Here is a 20410-nt window from a genome sequence, read left to right as displayed (position 1 = left end):
AAGAAGATCAGATCCATCAGGGAGGAAGTTCCTTCGGTACAGAATGCCGCCTTGGAGGACATATCGGCGAACGGATGCGTCGGTAGGTGTAGAGCGCAGACGCTCGATGAGTGCTCGCAGCGATAGATCCCGGTACTGCTCATTGGCGATGTTAGCGAAGTCAGACACAGAGAAAATACCGTTGGCGGTACTACTGTCGGCGGCGTCAGGCTCATTTACCGGGTAGCGAGACAGGCAGTCAGCGTCCTTGTGTAGTCGGCCGGATTTGTAGGTAACAGTATACGAATATTCTTGGAGGCGTAAGACCCAGCGACCAAGTCTTCCTGTAGGATCTTTCAGTGAGCATAAGCAGCAAAGCGCGTGGTAGTCTGTGACAACGGAAAAGGGCCGGCCATATAAGTATGGGCGGAACTTCGCAACCGCCCAAACTAGGGCCAGACACTCACGCTCAGTGATGGAATAGTTGCGCTCGGAGGGTGAAAGCAGCCTGCTGGCATAAGCGATAACACGGTCGTTGCTGCGCTGGCGTTGTGCCAGTACTGTGCCAATTTCGTGGCCGCTGGCATCAGTACGGACTTCGGTAGGCGCAGAAGGATCGAAATGGGCCAGAACGGGAGGTGTTGTGAGGAGGTCGATTAAATGCGAGAACGCAGAGGCCTCATTATCGCCCCACTGGAAAGGGGTGTCTTTTTTTCAAAAGCTCAGTTAGTGGTCGTGCTATGGCCGCGAAATTTTTCATGAAACGGCAGAAGTACGAACAAAGGCCGACGAAGCTGCACACATCTTTGACACATTTCGGAACAGGGAAGTGCGTAACAGCATGGATCTTGCCTGGGTCCGGTTGCACTCCGTGCGTGTCAACGAGATGTCCAAGGACAGTAATCTGGCGACGGCCGAAATGGCACTTCGATGCGTTGAGTTGTAGACCGGCTCCACGAAAAACGTCTAGGACTGCTGAGAGGCGCTCCAGGTGTGTAGCGAACTTTGGGGAGAATACTATAATGTCGTCTAAGTAGCACTGGCATGTGGACCATTTGAAACCATGAAGAAGGGAGTCCATCATGTCTTCAAAACTGGCAGGAGCGTTACATAGACCGAAAGGCATCACTTTGAATTGATAAAGACCGTCGGGTGTTACAAAAGCAGTCTTCTCGCGGTCTAGATCGTCCACGGCAATCTGCCAGTAGCCGGAGCGAAGGTCAATAGAGGAGAAATAGCGAGCACCGTGGAGGCAGTCAAGGGCGTCATCAATCCGAGGTAGGGGATACACGTCCTTTTTGGTAACCCTGTTCAGGTGCCGATAATCCACGCAAAAGCGCCATGAGCCATCCTTCTTTTTTACCAGTACAACAGGTGACGCCCATGGACTACACGAAGGTTCAATAATGTTCTTGGCAAGCATTTTGCGAACTTCTGCGTGAATAACTTGACGCTCAGCCAGGGACACTCGATACGGGCGGCGATGAATAGGAGGGGCATCGCCGGTATTAATGCGATGTTTAACAGCTGTAGTTTGGGCCAAGGGACGATAGTTAAAGTAAAAAATGTCGTGGTAAGATAACAGAACACGGTAGAGCTCACGAGAGTGCTCGGACGGCATATCGGGCGCAATCATTTTCTGTAAGTCGGCAATGGTACAAGTTGCCGACTGCGATGGTAGAGGATGATCGGCTGAATTGTCGTCTACTGCAATAGATGCTACTGAGTGATCCTCGAATGAGCAAAGCTGGGCCAGAGACATCCTGCGTGGCAGCACTTGTGCTGTCAAGCCAAAATTGACCACTGGCAGGCAGACGCAATTCGCCGTAACAGATAAAACTGTATGAGGCACTGTGATCTCATGTGTAAGCAGGACGTCTTGCATGGGAGCCGCGATGTAGTGCCTGTCGGGCACTGGTGGGGATGACACTAAGTCAACGTAAGTCAGTGCCGAAGGTGGCAAGCGAACGAAGTCAACGGAACTGAGGCGACTAGGGTGTGGTTCAGACGGATCCAGAACAGGCAGGTCAAGGCGGAGAGTACTGGCAGAACAGTCGATGAGAGCAGAATGCGCGGAGAGGAAGTCCAAGCCGAGGATGATGTCGTGGGGACAGTGGGCGATGACTGTGAATAGCACGATAGTGGAGCGATCGGCAAAGGAGACGCGGGCGGCACACATACCAATTACAGGGGCTGTTCCACCATCGGCGACACTGACAACAGGCGTCGTGGCGGGTCTGAGTATTTTCTTCAGCCGGTTACGAAGGTCAGCGCTCATTACGGATACATGCGCCCCAGTGTCTATAAGAGCACATACAGAAACACCGTCGACTTGCACGTCAAGAAGGTTCAGATGAGTGTGCAACGTCAGCAGAGGATTTGGCAGCGTAGGGAGCAATGCAGCGTCACCTCGAGGCGCTGCATCGTCTATTTTTCTGGCTGGGAGCGGCGTCCGAAGGGAGTCGGCGAATAGGAGCGACGGGGCTGAGGAGAGCGAGATTGTCGTCGTTGGGGCGAAGGCAAACGAGAATAGGGGCGGGTTGGCGCAGGGGAATCAGTGGCGGCATTATCGGAGCATGCTGCATAGGGTTGAGAAGGGCCACCTGGGCGAGAGTAGGCAGTATAAGTAGACCGGGTCAGGGAACTCCAGCGACTGCGACAGTGGCGAGAAATATGCCCGATTCGACGGCAGTGAAAACAAATGGGCTTGTCGTCAGCAGTGCGCCATTCAGATGGGTTGCGGAAATGTGGTGGGTAATAAGATGTGGGACGGGGCGGAATCGAAGAAGCCGGGTGGGTATCAAGGCGATGAACCGAGCAGACGGTCTGAAGACCCATGTTCGCGAGCTCCTGGCGGAAAACTGCCTGGATCACGGAAACTGTGACTGCAGGTGTGTTGGAGGAGCTGGAGTCGAAGGCAGCCGGATAGGCGGCCTCAATTTCACGCCGGACGATCCTGGTAACATCACCAGTGTTGTTGGGACGAGGAGCGTCAGCGCAGGAAGATGTCGCTGGGGTGTTGGGCAGACGGGCAAACTGCTGGTCGATACGTCGGCTTTTAGCGAGTTCCAGGCGGCGACACTCTTTTATAACTGCATCGACCGTCGCCACATTGTTGAATACGAGCAAGTTGAAGGCGTCATCGGCAATGCCTTTGAGGATGTGGGAAACCTTGTCTGGCTCAGTCATGTGTGCGTCAACTTTGCGGCACAGAGCCAAGACGTCCTGAATGTATGTGACGTAGGGCTCTGCGGACGTCTGCACACGGCCGGATAACGCCCTCTGCGCGGCAAGTTGGTGACCGTAGGGGTTGCCGAACAAGTCTCGGAGTTTTTGTTTAAGCGAATCCCAACTGGGTGATCTCATCTTCGTGTGTCCGAAACCAAACTCGAGGTGTGCCACCGAGGTAAAAGAGTGCATTGGCGAGCATGATAGTAGGGTCTCACCGGTTATTGTGGCTGACGTGTTCGTACAGGCTGATCCAGTCCTTCCCCATCTTTGCCCGAGAATATGCCAGGATCGCGGGAAGCGGCGAGAGCAATGTAGGTCGTCGAAGTGGCAGCAGGTGTCGGAGCCGGATGAGTCGAGCTGTCCTCGCCAGGAGCCATGACGGAAGGCTCGACGTACCGTCCACTGCGAAGCTCCGTGACGAGGTACAGGGAACGTCCACCTCCACCAGATATGTTACGTAGGAAGACGCAGACGAAAAGCTATGTACAAGTATATTTACAAAGAAATGCGCCGCACTTGGCCAAGAAGCCACAGCCCGCACCAGCCTCTAATCTTCGTCGTCGTCTTCACACTGCTCGCCTCTTCGTCAAGACAAATACTGTTCCGTAGCAATATTAATGAGATTAGCGCGGACATTGAAAGTGTTCTGAACAAGGTGTTGGTGCAGGTTTGTCGCATTTTCCATCGCTGCTGATGGGAGCACTGACATTACAGACAACGCTCAGTGCACCATTTCTGTTATAGGCGTTGACCGAAGTCAGAACGCTACGGAAGAGCCTCTTGATTTGGTACGAATTAAAAGAAAGACCACCAGGTGCCGACATTTTCTCTGTTCTTGATAAAGTAGTCGAGTGGGTAGAACTGCCATGGGAGAAGCTTGTCTGCCTCGCAATTGACAGGGCCCCATCAATGGTCGGAAGCAAGAGTGGATTGGTTGGACACGTTCGTGCGAAACTTGTAGCACTCAATGGGACGGAGAAATTTGTTGCAGTTCATTGCATTCTGCACTAAAAGGCACTATGCAGCAAGTCGCTCCAAATGAAAAAAAAAAACTTCATGTAAATTGTGTTTAGCACAGTTAACTTTACTTGCTCGAGAGTGCTGAACCATTGTCAGTTTGTGTCTTTGTTAGAGGCAAGCGACACAGCACTACTGCCACCATTCGTGACCCTGGCAAAAAGGGCGTTGGTTCGCAACTGTCGGAGATCAAAAACAGTGCTGACTGGGAAGGACCATCATCTTTGGTTCATGCCCCCCTTTGCTGCAATGGGGAACTTGGCAGAAGCTAGGGTACCACAGGAGATAAGCAAACAATGCTGAACAGTGCCCGAATTTGCAAAACTTGCAAAACTTCGTCTTTTGTCGCAGAGCAGCAAAGAGGCCAGGATGCGACAGAGCTTCACAATTGAAAAGAAAGTGGAAGCAGTCTGATGGCTCTGGAAGACCGGCAGCAATATGAGCAAGACCGCCATCACTTTTGGGTGGACCGCAAGCAAGTGAAGCAATGCAACTCAACCTATGAAACTCTGCTGAAGCAATGCCACGGAAAAGGCAAAATTTTAGCGCTACATGAACAACTGCAGGTCTGTGTTTTCTGAAGGTTGATAATGAACTCTTCCAGTTCCTCCAAGAAGAAATAATGGCAGGAAAGGCCATAAGTAACCGTCTGCTCCATAAGAAAGAGTTGAAGCTCGCATTGAAAGCTAAGTTGGGAAACTTCAACGCCTCTCACCAGTACCTGTCGTGGTGGAAGAAGCGATTTAATGTTTTGCTCTGGTGCCAAAAGCTTCCTCGATGTCATCGACATTTTGTACAAGAGCGATAGGGACTGTTCTGAAGGTTTTGAGAAAGGCCAAACAAAAGAGCATATAAACAAACCTTCATAATCTTTGACCACAATGTTGTTTTTTTCCAACTTTTTTGTTTGCACACCGAATGTTAGCTAACTCCTTTTTTTCACCCTATTTGCTCTATATTTTAGGCGGGCTAATCTCTCTGGCATTACGGTAGATGCAGCCCATTGTCAGAGCTGAGTTTGAGACTCCTGCTGTAGAGCATATTGACAAATATCCAGATAACTTCTATGAACAATTTCTATAATTTCAATATAGGTATTTTCTATGATAGCTGCCATGGTCTCAATTTTTCCTAGCTGCAAATAAAGTGCACAAAATTTGAAAAGTAACACGTGACTAGCACCTGCATGCAGCGACATTAGTACCCTAATGCTAAACATGCTACCAATGAATCGTCAATACAGCACTCAGACCAAAGTCTTGAATAGGCTGCAAGTAAATATGACGGCCACACTTGTAATTTCTGATACATCGCCATTTACTGCCCAAACTCTCTAGCCATTTATGCTGTCGGTCAACAGCAAAGATACTGACAAAGCTTCGAGAATTGCCATGCGTTATTTATAGCTTGTCCCATGGCTCCGTTTGTTTCATCACTTCAACAGATGTGGTATCTCGGAAAAAGTGGATGCCAAGACCTTTATGTTCAGTCCATCTCCATTGCCCAAGGCCTGTTCATGTCTAGGTCTGCATGCTTCATCGATCATTCGCTAGTGGTATGTTTGAGGGCACTGATGTTGCCATGCGTAAGCACCTAGTTACTTGGTACTTTTCCAAGTCTCATGCACTTCTGTTGCAGCAAAAAAAATAAAACCACAGCAGCTGTCGTAACAGCAGCTGTCGTAACTTCTCCATTGAAGGATTTGCAATTAAACCTTACTTTAAAAGTTGGTTAATTATTGTTACCTAATCACTTTAACTTACAGTAAAGAATACTTTGAGTTGCTCAAGAGGACAGTGAACAAAACTAAATTGATTGCATTCTCATAACACACTTGTGGATTTTTTTCAAGCTTGGCATGAGTCAGCCGAAACACCCTGTATTAGTCCATGTGCAACCATATCACGAAGGCCAACTAAGCTTCAAGACACTCCCTCACCAGAGCAGGAATAAGCCACCCTGTTACATTATCTAGCCACTACCTCCCTCATGACTCTTGCAATTAAAACTCCTGGACTTAAGTCCCCAGCGGCTATGAAGCAGCTGACCAAGGCAGCGGTCAGACCTGCAATGCAGCAGAGATCGCTAAGAATCTCTGGATCCGTACAACAGGCCGACACCGGAAACTGAACCTCAATGTTTAACCTACGAACTCTCTCCAATGGTGTTAATATGCCACTTCGTATACCATATGTATGTGTTCACTTTTTAGTTTAATGAAAGTTGATGTGATAGCTATATTTCACAATGCACAATTCTTTTGCCTTTGCAATTATTTATTGAGCTGCCCAGCCTTTCATAAAATCAACTTTGCTTGAACAGGCTGCAAAGAGTTCTGATCCTCGGTTCTTGGAAAGCCAGCATTATAAGCTGCAGACATAAAGAATGCTGTTCTGCAGTAGTTCTCTGTTGCATCGGTGGGAACATTCAAGAATCTCACACATATATCTTTTACTTAAAGAACGACTGTCAAACATGCCACGAGGTAGGAATCGGTAACTTTGTCGCACAGTTTAAAGGCCAAATGCAGCAAAATTTTACTTCAGCTAAATTGGTTGTAAATGAGTAGTTCATGCTATTGAAGCAACCTCGACGAACTACAGAGCTGGCAATTGTCTCATTTTCTCGTCAAGAGCCTCTGAGTAGCACCCAGTCAAGTCATGCATGCACCCAGTAGTTAGCATAAATGACAGAAATGTTAGTGAAACCTGTTCTCGGTGCATTTTAATACTCATGACTGCTGCATCAAAAAAAAGTTCAACTTCCCTTTTTTTTTTCTTTTCTTTTTTGTATGTACCTTGACACATGTGAATGAAGCAGAAACCAGAAGGGTGTTTTGGAGGGTGTTTGCGAAAGTGAAGCAATAGCCTGCTGATAGTTAAGCTTAGATATGCGGCTGGGGACACGTACCGGTTCTCTCTTACTTAACGCTGTGAAGTGTGTGTGTGCGGCAAAGTTCCCCTGCATCCAGGGTTGGCCTGAGTTGCAAACCACGTTAAAGCTCTTGCAATACCATGCAGTGGTATTAGGATCCACCCACGAAGTCACCGCCTTCAATTCTACTTGGAATTAATTGGTATTGGCTCGGGAATCTCCCACGCAGAGTTTCGGGAAGAGCCAAAGAAAGCTTTGCTTTAGGAGAAAAGTACTAACACCAGCCAAGTGTGTAGTCAGCATCTTAAAAAAAATTTGTCTTAATAAAGGACACGAAAACATTACAGAAACAACAAAGACAACACTAACTCATAGCTGAACTTTTATTGCACAAAGCATAAACGCCCAAGGGAAAAGCACATGCACGACAGGAAACACAAAATGCACTTGACAACCCAGATTAGGCTCCAAACCCATCAGACGAGATAAAAAGAAAGAAATGTGTATCATTAGTGTCTGCTTTCCTGTTGCCCTTTTCTATTGGAGAAATTTTTCGACACGTGTAAGCAGCTGTGCTCCACCATGCCTTGCTTGACCTGCAGGTTCCTTCGAATGCCAAGCACTACAAACCGGTAGGCACGCACGACCCGAATCAGCTCTCGGTCGATGATGGTGAAGGCTACTCTGGCATCTGGGACTGGAAGCCAGACAACTGCCTAACGATTGACGGCTGCCACACAAAGCCGACAGACCTCCCCACGTTGCACCCGAGCAAGGTACATGGCTTCATTGCCGTCACCAATAGCAGAAGCGCTGTGGATGCCGAGGTTCGTTCGACCCTGCGTGTCTCCCAAACCGTTACAGCATTGTGCTAAATCATGTGCAGCACGCATATTGCTCGTTATCAACTGTAGTTGAACAAGGGACGTCTGAGTTTGGAGCTAACATTTTAATAAGTCCCCTCGTTACAACGTTGCCACTGAGGGGCCTTAAAAAGAAATATAAGTTCGGCTGTGTTAGTACGTTGTCCTTCTGCAGTGCCAAAAAAATATGCCACTCTTGCCTTAAGAGAGGGAGCTTAAGTCACGCTAGAGAAGAGTCAAAAGCGAAAGACGGGACGATGCTGCCTTTGAAGTCCCTGCACCAGCTCAGCTGAGGTCATGGATTTTGACGAAGTCTAGTCAGGCCTAGTAATTTTTAGTTTTTTTGTTTTTGTAAAGATAAACCTCGTGGTGTTCTAAAGGTGCCATAGACTGAACTTCCTGAGTTTTGAGAATGTTTACCGTGCCTCAACGGCGCAAAAACTGAAATTCATAATGTCACAAAAACATACTAGCATTGCGGGTACAACATGGTACATACAGCATTGTAAAAAAATTATGGTATTTTATTTGTGTATTCAACGTCATACTGTGTAATAAAACTGCACACATAAAAAAATTGTTGCTTTATTGTCACATGAAAAATTATTTGCTTGTTTTTCTTGAATTAAGTCGCCCTGAACGGTCTAAATGATCAAATATGCACTAGACTGGGACCCTCACAGGGTTAAACATTGTGGGCAATTGTGTGGGCGCCGGTTAGCCGGACGTACTAAGTAATCACCCAAAGATAGAGAGGAACAGATTTATACATGGACCGCAGACAAGGGACTAGACACACACGAAATACACAGAGTACATTATGCAGGTTTACCGCGCTATTGTCACCAATCTCAGTCAGGTGCTGCACCCACTCACAGTTCCAACCGCAGTAGTTGATCACAAGTCGCAACGGTGTGGTAGCGAGGGCTGGGGTGTAGCTCAGGCGCATTTCGCTGCAACAATGACGGGAGCTGGGGCACAGCCCGACCTCGGCGGCTGAGGAACGGCAATGAATGCCGTAGGGCGGCCTATCTTGGCATCAACGGGAGCCAGGGTGCAGCCCGACCCCGACAGGGCAGGACGGTGATGGACGCCGAAACACAGCCTGTCTCGGGAGCATCAGGAGTCGGGGCAAAGCCCGACCACGGCAGGATCCGCCAGGTAGCTCGGCCTCTGAGTACAGGGCTGGGGCAAAGCTCAGTTCAGCAGGGTCAGGACCGGTGACGTCGGGACGTGGTCTGCCACTCGATCCGCAGTGCCCGGCAAGAGACGTACCACCATGCTGTCCCGCTCAGCTTGTCGGCCCCGTTGCTTGAGCCGATCTCGTGGGACCCGCGCACCAGTCACGTGCACATTCGCGCTTTTCGGCCCCGCACACCGACACAAGCACTGCTTTCGACGCCCGCACACTTCAAAATGCCGTCCTCCTACCACAAACATATTTTTGAGGCATTTTAGGTCATAAAAAAAAAGTGAGCCATTTTGTTACCATTCTTCAGAATAGAAACAGAGTCCTGAAGTGGTTAGAGGGAAAAGTGGAATTGGGTAGTTCATGTGACACTTACAGCGGATATCTGATGTTCTATTAAACAAGTGACAGAATGAGGGCCATGAGAAACAAGAGACATACTAGTCAAAGGTGGCATAGAAGTTGGAGGGACACAATTAGGAAATTTGCAGCTGTAAGATGCTGGTGGTTGATGCAGAGCAATTGAAATTTGGTGGCCCATGCAGTGGACATTGCTAATGGCGATGCTGAGGGAAGGGAGCTGGGCACGGCGCAGTTCTCAGTGGCAGGGTCAAGAAGGGGGCTTTGAGTTTGTCACTGGACAGACTGAGCCATCGGCAATATTGCATCTCAAGCTTTAGATGTAATACTGTTTTCTTTTTGTTGAATGAATCACTGCACAGAAAAATTTACCTCAAGAACCACTCTGCTGACAATACATCTAAACTGTAATCATCATTACCCCTCTGCTACAAGAGACTGCTAGCAGTGCTTTACTGTAGACATGCCTTGGTTGATTTCTTTTCCTTTTTTTTTTCTTTGGCAGGCACACTCCGATTCCGAGGAAACTGTGGACAGCGCAGACAGCCCGGGTGCACAGAGTCTTCCAGATACAGGTCAGTGTTTTATGGTCACTGCCTTTCTGTACTGATGATCTGGCAGTCCAACATGCACGGGGTACAGAAAAATGGGGCCACACACCTGCACCACCCATCACAAACTCCTCTCATTAGTCTTATGGGGGACGCTCCTTCAGTAGCCATGATAGTCACTCTTCGTCACTGGCTTAATGGTGCATCACTCCCCATCTTCATCTTTTCCCAGAAGTTGCGCGACACTGAGCACCACAAAGCACAAAGATGTGCTTTGTGTGTCTCGGCATTCTTACTGGCGACGAGGAGATCGTCAGTGTAGGCAAAGCAAAATGATAAACCCCTGGTGATTTCATCTATAAAATGCTGGAATACTTGGGCTGCATTGCGCAAACCAAAAGGCATATGCAAAAACTAGGAAGAGACCAAACGGGGTAGTGATAACAGTTTTGAACACATCAAATGGTTCAACAAGGTTCTGGTGATAAGCCTTCGTGACGTCTTATCTTCAAGTATATCGTGGTCTCAACTAAAAAGCCAGTGCAGTCCTGAATGTTAGGTAGAGGGTAGCAGTCAGCGACAGTGACGACATTCAGCACGCGGTAGTCACCACAAAGCCGCCAACCCTTGTTTTGTTTAGGCACCATGTGGAGCACTGGCGATCATGAGCTTGATGACGGAAGAATTACTTTTAGCTGCAACATGGGCTCAAACTTGTGAGCAACACAGAACTTGTCAGGACCGAGTTGGCGGGGGCAGCAGTACACAGTCATGCCTGTGGTGACAATGCAATGTGTCGCAGTGTGTCTTGGAGGCTTGTCCATCGAGGCCTGTGTTGTGGTTTCAGGAAACTGTGAGAAGAGCTGTACACGCAGAGGCAGGCAGTTAGATGAAAGTTGGGTTTAGAACCATAGCGGCTGACAGACAACCATTGACAGACCGATGATGCTATCAACCAGGCGACATCGCTTCATGCCCACGAGCAGGTGGAAATGTCTCAAGAAGTTGGTTCCTAAGATGCCTCGCTGGCGTAACCTATTACTCCTCGCCTGTACCCCTCCTCCTCCTCCCTTTTCCTTCTCCTCTACCCTCCACCGCCGAACCACGGAGTATCCAAGGCCGACGCCGAGGCGCACGGTAGGCGGGGACACCGGCTGCTTCGCCGGCCGGGCTGTCTGTGCGTGCGCTTCAGCGCAAGTGACAGGCTGAATCCAATCCTCCAGTATAGATATCGCTAAACGGCAGACTGTTAAATCTCAAGCAATAGCAAAGCTGGCTGCGGAAACACCGGAGCAAAGGGAGGCCAGATTAGCACGTTATAGAGAAGATTACCAAGCGTGGAAGCGTGCATTAATGAAACACCGTGTGCATAGACTTTGCAAAACCAAGCCAAACAGACCTTTCGCTCGTGATAACCAGGTTTAAAAGAGGTAAACCTCAGCCAAACGTTTTTTTTCTATTCCAGCACAGCCGTAGCCAGGCTCAGCACGCTACTGCGCCTACCTGCTGGGCTCGTTAGTTTCAGTACGCGTTGACGCACATATAGTTTAGGGGCTCTGTTGCATGGTTGTCTATGCTCTAACGAGATATAACAGCTGCTAAACGTCACTGCATGTTTTTCCGAATCTTTTTATTTAAAATTTTTTCCCATCAATACAGAAACAAACTCTAGGTTTGTGGAATGTGAGGTTTTAACGTCCCCAAGCGACTCAGACTCAGATGGGCAAAATGGCTCACTTCAGTGAGTGGCTCGGAACGGCTCAGCTCACCGAAATGAACCGGTTCATTTGAACGGCTCACCGGTTCACTTAAACGTGTAACCTGTGTTATGCATATTCTATAGTTATCTGGCTTTGAAAAAAAAACTATATATGCATAATTTAATAACCGTGTTATTGGTATTTTCGCTATGTTTAGTGAATATTTTTACATATATTAAAAGCGTGAATTTTTAGTTGTAATGAAACTTTCTTTTCTGATATTGGGGATAAAATGCGTATGTTACTGTGACAGGCAGAATGCGACGTACTTTTTTCAGAAAAAAAATATGTAACTTCATCGTCATTACACCACGGCGGGCAGACGAATCCTAACAGAGATGGGCGTCCCCCCGGCTAAGGTCGAAGACTCGTACCAGGGCCTTCCGAAAGAGCAGAAAGACCACATCATCATATCCCCCGCCCCGCGCAATATGCAGCCCCGGCGCAACGTGGAAAGAAGGAAGGCCAGGGCCGTGGCGCTCCTACGCCGGGTGACAGAACTCCCTGGTGGCAGCTGCTTCGTCGACGCGGCCCAATATGGCAACAGCAAAAATTTCACAGTAGTGTCCATCAACCACAGGGGTTCGACCGTTAACGCAGCTTCGGTACGAAGCACGTCGTCATGTGCGGCCGAGCAAGTGGCTATTGCCTTGGCCCTCCTGGACGAGAAACATGCGAACATCTTCAGCGACTCCAGGGCAGCCATCCGCGCCTTCAGCGTTGGCGCCATGTGTAAGGAAGCCTGTCGCATCCTCGACGGCAAAAGCATCGCCACCCACACGCTCACGTGGTTCCCCGCTCACATGGGATCCATCATGGGAGGCCCCACAAACCTCAACGAGCTGGCCCACTCCAAGGCACGAGGTCTCGCTTTCCGCGACCATGGAGAACTACCCGGCCGGCCCGCAGTGGTGGAGAACAGAAATGAACCAACAACATATAACGAAATTACGCAGCACCTTTATCTCGGCAGGAGAGAATTTCCCCTTCCTCACAAGAAGTTAAATAGAGCGCAGGCATTGACGCTCAGATTGTTGCAAACAGGCTCGTATCCCAGCCCGGCTTTATTACACAAGCTTTATCCCGACACTTATGGCAGTAGTTCTTGCAGGCACTGCAATGACTTCGCTAGCTTAGACCATATGCTCTGGCGTTGCCCCTCGTTGCGAGGCACGGAACAAATCAATGAGGACAAGTGGTTCTCCGCTATCAAGAGCCCCGATGCCGAGGCGCAACTATGGGCTGTCCAGAGGGCCCACGATGCGGCGGTCGGGCATGGCCTGACTGTCCCAACGTGGGAGCGGCCCGCTGCGCGCTGAGTCGCGTACCTCAGGACTTTTATTAAAGTTTTACATCCATCCATCCATCGTCGTTACAGAAGCTTGTCTGTTTTTGTGGTACTTTAAAATCAACTTTTGTCAAAATAAGAACACAAAATGATTGTGCATTTTGTTTGAACATTATTCATTTGTTCACATACGTACGTTCGCTATAATATGAGTAAGTTGTAACGCCATGCAAAATGAATGTAGAAATCATTTCTTGAAGTACAATACAAAAATCATACGAAAGATCCACAAAACTGTCGCACGTACCTTTCGGTTTTTTTTTTTCTCTTGAGTGCACGCGCAATACTGGCGATCATTCCATCATACGCCAGGACAAAAAGAAAAAAAAAAGAAATGAAGTTCTGTTACAACACAACAGATCATTGGCCTCGTTTTAATGATGTGCTAATGATACACGCTCAGAAAATGCACTGAAGTGGATGTCATGGGCGACATTTTCATGGCTACACTAATTAGCACAAATAAAGACCAGGACGTAAACTGTACATTCACCTGTTGTCTTTAGAGACACGGAAGACCATGTTCGAAGTGTTATTGGACCAGCGCACGATGTGCGATCGGTGAGAGTCGTGAGACATCGTTCGAACAGCAGCAGACAACGAACGGTACCATCCTTTGCCAATTAAGACTTCTTTACTTCTCCCCTCAGTGGCATCGGGTGCCGCACCATACGATGCACAAAAAAACCAAAGAGACTGCTGCGCACACCACACACTGCGAGTGAGTACCAGTAGCGCGAGTCTGCCCACACCTGCCACGATTCATCGGTCAGAAATCGAAACCTGAAACCCAACAGAAGAGCCAGCTCTGACAGAACGGTTCGGCACAGCTCATTCAAGGAGAGAGAACCGGCTTCCTCACTCCGAAAGAACCGCCGCTCACTTACTGAACCACGGCTCAATCGCTCTTCAAAAGAGCGGCTCAAAAGATCCGGCTCGTTCCTGAGCGCTCTCTAGGAACGGTTCCTCACGCTCACTGAACGAGAGAGAGCCCAGCCGGCTTCCTCTCTCTGAAAGAACCGCCGCTCACTTACTGAACCACGGCTCAATCGCTCTTCAAAAGAGCGGCTCGCTCCTGAGCGCTCAGGAGCGAGCCAGATCTTTTGAGCCGCACTTTTGAAGAGCGAGGGAGTCGTGGTTCAGTAAGTGAGCGGCAGTTCTTTCGTTCTTCAGCCGAAGGCGAGGGGGTGAAGGCGACTCTTGCGAGGAAGGGCGGGAGGGCAGTTGCTTTCTTGTACCACTAATAGATGGCGTGGAAGTCGCACCCAGCAGAATACCCGGCTCTGATGGAACGCATCGGCACGGCTCTCTGAACGCGAGAGAACCGGCTCCCTTTCTCCAAAAGAACCCCCGCTCATTTTTACTGAACCACCATTCACTCGCTCTTTAAAGAGAGCCGCTCACAAGATCCGGCTCGCTCCTGAGCGACCCATCTCTAACTCAGACTATGAGTGACACCGTAGTGTAGGGCTCTGGATTAATTTATACAACCCGAGTTTATTTAATGTTCTCTGACATCGCGCAGCACATGTGCCTATCATATCACCAAATACCGATTCCATTCATAAATCATCGCCATAAACGCACACCATAATAAGGTCTGTCCATTAGCCATGCACACAACTCTTCGCACTACAAATGTGCCCGGCCATCAAGGATGTTCACTCAGCGAAGGTCGATCACGGCCGTGGCGGTCATATACCGATGGAGGCGAAATGCAAAAACGCACATGTGCTGCGCGATGTCAGAGAACGTTAAATGAACCCAGGTGGTATAAATTAATCCGGAGCCCTACACTTCAGCATCACTCATAGTCTGAGTCGCTTGGGGACAATAAAACCTCACATTCCAAAAACCTAGAGCCTGTTTCTGTATTGCCGGGGAAAAAAATTTAAATAAAAAAATTTAGAAACACATGCAGTGACGTTTAGCGGCTGTTATATCTCGTTAGAGCTTAGAAAACCATGCAACAGAGCCGCTAATATATACGCATATGTGCATCAACGCATACTGACACTATGTATTATTTCACACTAATGAGCCCAGCAGGTGGACGTAGTAGTGCGCTGAGCCTGGCTACGGCCGCGCTGGAATAGAAAAAAAATTGGCTGAGGTTTAACGCTTGTGAACCTAGTTATCACGAGCGGAAGGTCTGTTTGACTTGGTTTTGCAGAGACTATGCACACAGTGTTTCATTAATGCACGCTTCCACGCTTGGTAAGCTTCTCTATAACTGTTTAATCTGGCCTCCCTTTGCTTGAGATTTCACAGCCTGTCGCTTGCGCTGAAGCGCATGCACAGACAGCCCGGCCGGCGCGCCGCGAGACTGAAGACCAAGCGCCGGCGAAACAGCCGGTGTCCCCGTCTACCGTGCGCCTCGGCGTCGGCCTTGGATACCCCGCGGCTCGGCGGTGGAGGGTAGAGGAGAAGGAAAAGGGAGGAGGAGGGGTACGGGCGACGAGAAATAAGTTATGCCAGCGAGGCATTTACCATAGCCATCTGCTATCCAGAATAGCCATTGAAACAGTCTTTTCAGGCGGAGGTCAATGGTGAGAGACTTCTGACCAAAGGTTGCGATGACCGAAGAGCCTGAAGGGGGGCTGACTTTTCACAGAGACGCCAATCAGTTTGTGAAGCAAAGATAACGTTGACTTCTGCACCGGTGTCAGCAAGCAAGCACAAACCGGTGATACGGTCGGTGAGGTAAAAAAGGCGGCATATGGAATAGCTGTGGTCACCCGTCGCTGTTACTGACAACCAACCGTAGTATTTCCCGCTCACCACGACCAGGGGGAGGCACATCGACAAGCAGGAGCACCAAAACGGCAGTGGTAGTAGCACAAGTTCTGTGCTTTCCGAAACTACCCATGTGCGGAAGGCGGAGTGAGGGGCTGACGAGGTGTGCAGAATCGGTGGTTAGAGATGCAAGTGTCTCGAAGTTCTTGGCGCAATTTGGCTACTGAGATGCGAGATTTTCTACTCTTTCCCAAAGGAATCAGCGTCGGACAACGGAAATCTATGGTCAGCATTGATGGCTGCCGTTGCAATGTCCATCATGTTGTTGATCAGCTCGGCAAGTTCCGACCACGGACTTTTATGACCCAAGACGAGAGTCACTCGTACGTTGGCCGGAAGACGTTGCAGGAACAACCTGCATAGTACGGCCGTATTGAGGTAATCTGCCGTGTCGCCGAGCAGGTGCTGAAGGTGATGTAGAAACTGGGTTGGATGTCTATAGCCAAGCTCCTTGGTACTCCGGAAGTTGCTGGATACGGCTATGTGCAGGCAGAACGAGGCGGCGACGAAGAGCCCTTTTCGTTTGTCGTGTACGGAGTTTCACCTAACGGCAGTACGAGGATGTCACACACCTTGGCCATTGTGTGTCGTGTAGCGCTTCAAGGAGAAGCTCGTACGTGCAAACTTCCAAGGTGACAGAAGGTGACCTTGGAAGCGTGCTCAAGGAGTTGAAGAAGAAGAAAGACACAATTTGTAGTAAAGGGGCCAGGTGGCGGGAGAGAATATAGTAGTAATGGTGACGTGAACAGTACTCTGTCTGTTTATTATGTGCGGGCTTGTTACATAGCACTTCAAGGAGCAGCTCGTACTTGCCAACTTCCAAGGTGACGCAACTCGTGCAGAACTTATTCTCAGCTTGAATGAACCATAATGCTGGATCGGCGATCCACAACTGCGTTAGGGTGATGTTAGCTGTAGCTCCTGTCACACTCGCGGAAGGTCCAGAATCGGTTTCAGAGGCAGTACGGGTGGAGTTGCTGGTGTATGTAATCCCCCATTGATCCACTGCAGATCTTGTATGAGTCCGGGCTACCAGTAACTGGGGGCTACTAAGCACAGTTAAAAACTTAGCGACTTTATTTCAGCGGTTGCGAGAGACCCAACTGTGGATCCATCCGCCATCCATTCCTCTTCCTTCTTCTAGCCTATCCTCAAACCAGCTCACGCGGTTGACCACGGCCGCCCCTGAAGAAGAAGAAAGACGTGCCACAGGTTCATTGAAGACCAGCACAGACCAAGTGGCTCATACCCTGTGCTCCAAGTGTGTGTCAAAGAGTTTTTTCTCACAGCAGTACCTACCCAGTCTCGCATCTTACAGTGACCCACATTGGCGTGAAAGAGGTTCATTGGAAGAGCGGCACATATGTGCACATTGCGACGTACTCAGTGACCCAAGTTGTTCCGGCGGTTGGTTTCATTGAACCCAGTTCCCTCGACACAGCAACCCACTGCGCTACTCGTTTGACCATGGACTACTACCAGTGACCAAGCTAGGGGGGGGGGGAAACAGTTTCTAAGTACAAACATACATAGATATATACAAAGATAGATAACCCAAAAAAAGTGCATGAAATACCTTAAGAATGCCAACACGTTAAAAAAAATATTGGCAGCACATCCATCCTTTGGAGATTAAGGACTACATTAATGCAAATAGCAATCCATCTTATGTTGGGTGTGTGATCGGTGATGATATATGTTTTGATGTTTATTATGAAAAGCGGTACATACCCAGGGACCCAAGTTGGTGTGACAGTGGGTTTTGAACCCAGTTTCCTCAGCACGGCAGCCTGGTGCTCTGCCCATTGGGCCATGGATTACCGAGTGACCTAAGTTGCTGTTAAAGAGGTTAAAGACAGACAGACCGACCGAACACTGGGTGAAGTTCCCAAAGAATGCTAATCGCATTGAAACCCATGGTGACATGGCCACCCCTCCTAAGTTGCAGGTGTCCTTCGGAGACATTGAGCGAAGAAGATGGCCCCATCATCACCGAGGCCCGAACAGGAAACCTTAGTTCCCGCATTACCCTGCAATCATCTAGTTACCCCTCCCTGGCAGCCCACTTCCTGTTCCCTTCCGGCAGAGAACGAATTGCCCTCAGAGTGGAAGTACCATTTAAAGAGCCTAATGAGGACGTTTCTAAACAAACAAAATTTTCATTCCACGCATGTGGGTACGTTTATCATCTGTGGCATTGTGTAGATTTCATACAGAGTATCCATTTATTTTAAAACAGTGTGGTCCATTTTCTTCTCTTGTTTCCACACACAGAGCAATCAACGCAAAGTTTGCTGCCCGAGGCATCCACACAGTGTGCCATTAGCACAGCCACCAAGTTTACCTGGCGCACGGTCAGAATCATGTCGAGGTGGACACAGTATGACGTGGAGAAAGTGTCCCAGGGCACACAGGCTTCTGGTCCAGACTTTGATGATGACGACGTGCTGAAGATGCGACGTGGAGGTGTGTTCCGCATTTTTGTTTTGTTCGCCTATTCCTCTTATGTCCACTTCCTCCGGGTGATCTCGTATTTCGGATGACTCCCCCTTCACTTCAATCACTATTTGCTCATTTTTGTCTTCGGCTTCCTTCTTAAACCAAAATTTGTGAAAATCTAAGTTCTTCAAGTTACTGTCTTGAAAACATGTCGTTAGACTTAATTCTATGTGCTTGTTCTGAATCTTTGGTCCATTAGAAAAATTTCATTCAGTTCTGTCTTTATGCAAGTTTTGTAAATTGAGTTTTCTGGAAAGATTTGCTTGAAATTATTTCCCTACGTTTTGCTAAACATGGTATCAATAGCTTCTGCATGATTCATGAAATCCAATATGGTCAGCCTTATTGCTTAGACTGTTCTAACATGAGAGTTGGGAGTTTGAAGTCTCACAACTTACAACCAAGGAAGGAACACAAATGGACCGCATATTCAAATAACCACAAAGAATAATCTGTAATAACTGCTTTTCAGCTCCATAACATGAATAATACATTTTTTTCTGGTCTAAGACTCAGTTCGTCCTCATTAATAAAGATTGCCTTGTGAAGGTAATTTTACTATACCAGCAGTTTAGTTGAGTACAGTCATATATAGCAATGAGAGACCTGCAAATTGTTCAAAGACAGCTTGGAGCAATGTAAGTACCAGCGCTGCTGCCACCATTCTGGCACTAAGAGCTCAAAGCTGTTTGGGCATGTCATCCAATGCGTAGAGCAGGTCACTGGTTACCTATTAGGGTGACTGAATAGCTGCCACAGGAAGGAAAATGCAGTTAGGAGGGAAGCTGACCAGGCAGTGTGATGAGATTGAAAATAAGTCACAGTTTCACCGATAAAGCGAAGCATTGATAGCGATAGCAAAGTATTAGACAACTACACGATGTACAGTTCATAGTTTTATCGTTCTATGAATTGCAGTACACATTCACTCGCTAATTAAATTAACGAGCGTGGTGTCACGTGCACACAAGCAAACATGAACCGACCTCACTCATTGACCATGAACACTCGCTGTCGCAATGCATGCGTGACAAATAGTGCAAACAGAGGGGAGGGAATGCTTTATGCTGCCTCTCGTTTCAACACATCTACGAAACTTGAAACTATACAACATAAACACGAGACACACAGGAAGACAGCACACATGAAACCACCAGCCATCTCGGCTTGCACAAGCTTTGCACTTGTTGGAGATTACAATAGAAACCCTCTAATATGTTTTCTAGGGGAGCGTGAGAAAAAAGAAGGTAATGCCTGGGAAACATAATGCGTTGGCATGCTCAATCACACGAACATGCTGAACATGAATTATTATAACATAGACACTATCAAATCAAATCAAATCAGTTTATTTCAGCATCAGATGAGACAGTACAACAGTCACAACAGTGATACTGTAGGGTGAAAGCAAAAAGCCATCAAGGCTTCACAAGGGCTTTCACACCATTTAGCACATATCAAACAGCAGCAAGAAATCATAAGTACTTATAACACAGTGGTAAACATGTCTGAGTATTTTATCGCTTTTGTTCTGAAATGCACACAAAAAAAAAAGAGGTTTGTAGAAAAAGAAATGGTATCATTCATTTTTAGTGGAAAACCTGTTTAGTGTTTGTGGCAGTAAATATTTCATCATTTGGCGACCATAGTTTGTACGTGTGTAAGGGATTCTCCAATCATCAGAGGCTCGCGTGCTATACGGGCAGGTGCATGGTGTTAAATGCGCTAAGTCTACGAGAAAAGAATCATGGTTTCTTCTGCAAGTACGATATCTCTTAAGTAAATTCGAATTGTAAATGTCAGGCATTGGTAGTAAATTAAGGGCTTCAAATATGGGTTTAGAGTGTGCATCGCGTGGAGCACCTGTAATTATGCGTACTGTAGTGAAGACGAATGCCCGGCGCTGCAGCCACATCGCCAGTCATCCGGGAAGCGCGAGCTCG

At 48.1% G+C, this 20410-nt stretch overlaps 1 protein-coding gene across 4 annotated transcripts in view; it reads left to right on the top strand.

The window, feature by feature from the left end:
* Positions 1-20410, top strand: part of LOC119453838 (zinc finger protein ZFP2) — a 71586-nt gene that overhangs the window by 17255 nt on the left and 33921 nt on the right. For 2 of the 4 annotated variants that reach the window (XM_049666863.1, XM_049666861.1), the window contains exons 2-4: positions 7704-7928; positions 10019-10088; positions 18243-18456. In XM_049666863.1, the coding sequence (XP_049522820.1) occupies positions 7704-7928; positions 10019-10088; positions 18243-18456 (509 nt within the window). The remainder of the gene's footprint in view (positions 1-7703; positions 7929-10018; positions 10089-18242; positions 18457-20410) is intronic. The other 2 variants (XM_049666862.1, XM_037715884.2) reach the window with 2 other exon arrangements.

Source organism: Dermacentor silvarum, chromosome 5 (assembly GCF_013339745.2).
Source record: "Dermacentor silvarum isolate Dsil-2018 chromosome 5, BIME_Dsil_1.4, whole genome shotgun sequence".
Classification (NCBI taxonomy): Eukaryota; Metazoa; Arthropoda; class Arachnida; order Ixodida; family Ixodidae; genus Dermacentor; species Dermacentor silvarum.
Note: the sequence above shows the minus strand (reverse complement) of the source record. Positions and strands in the feature narration are given on the sequence as shown.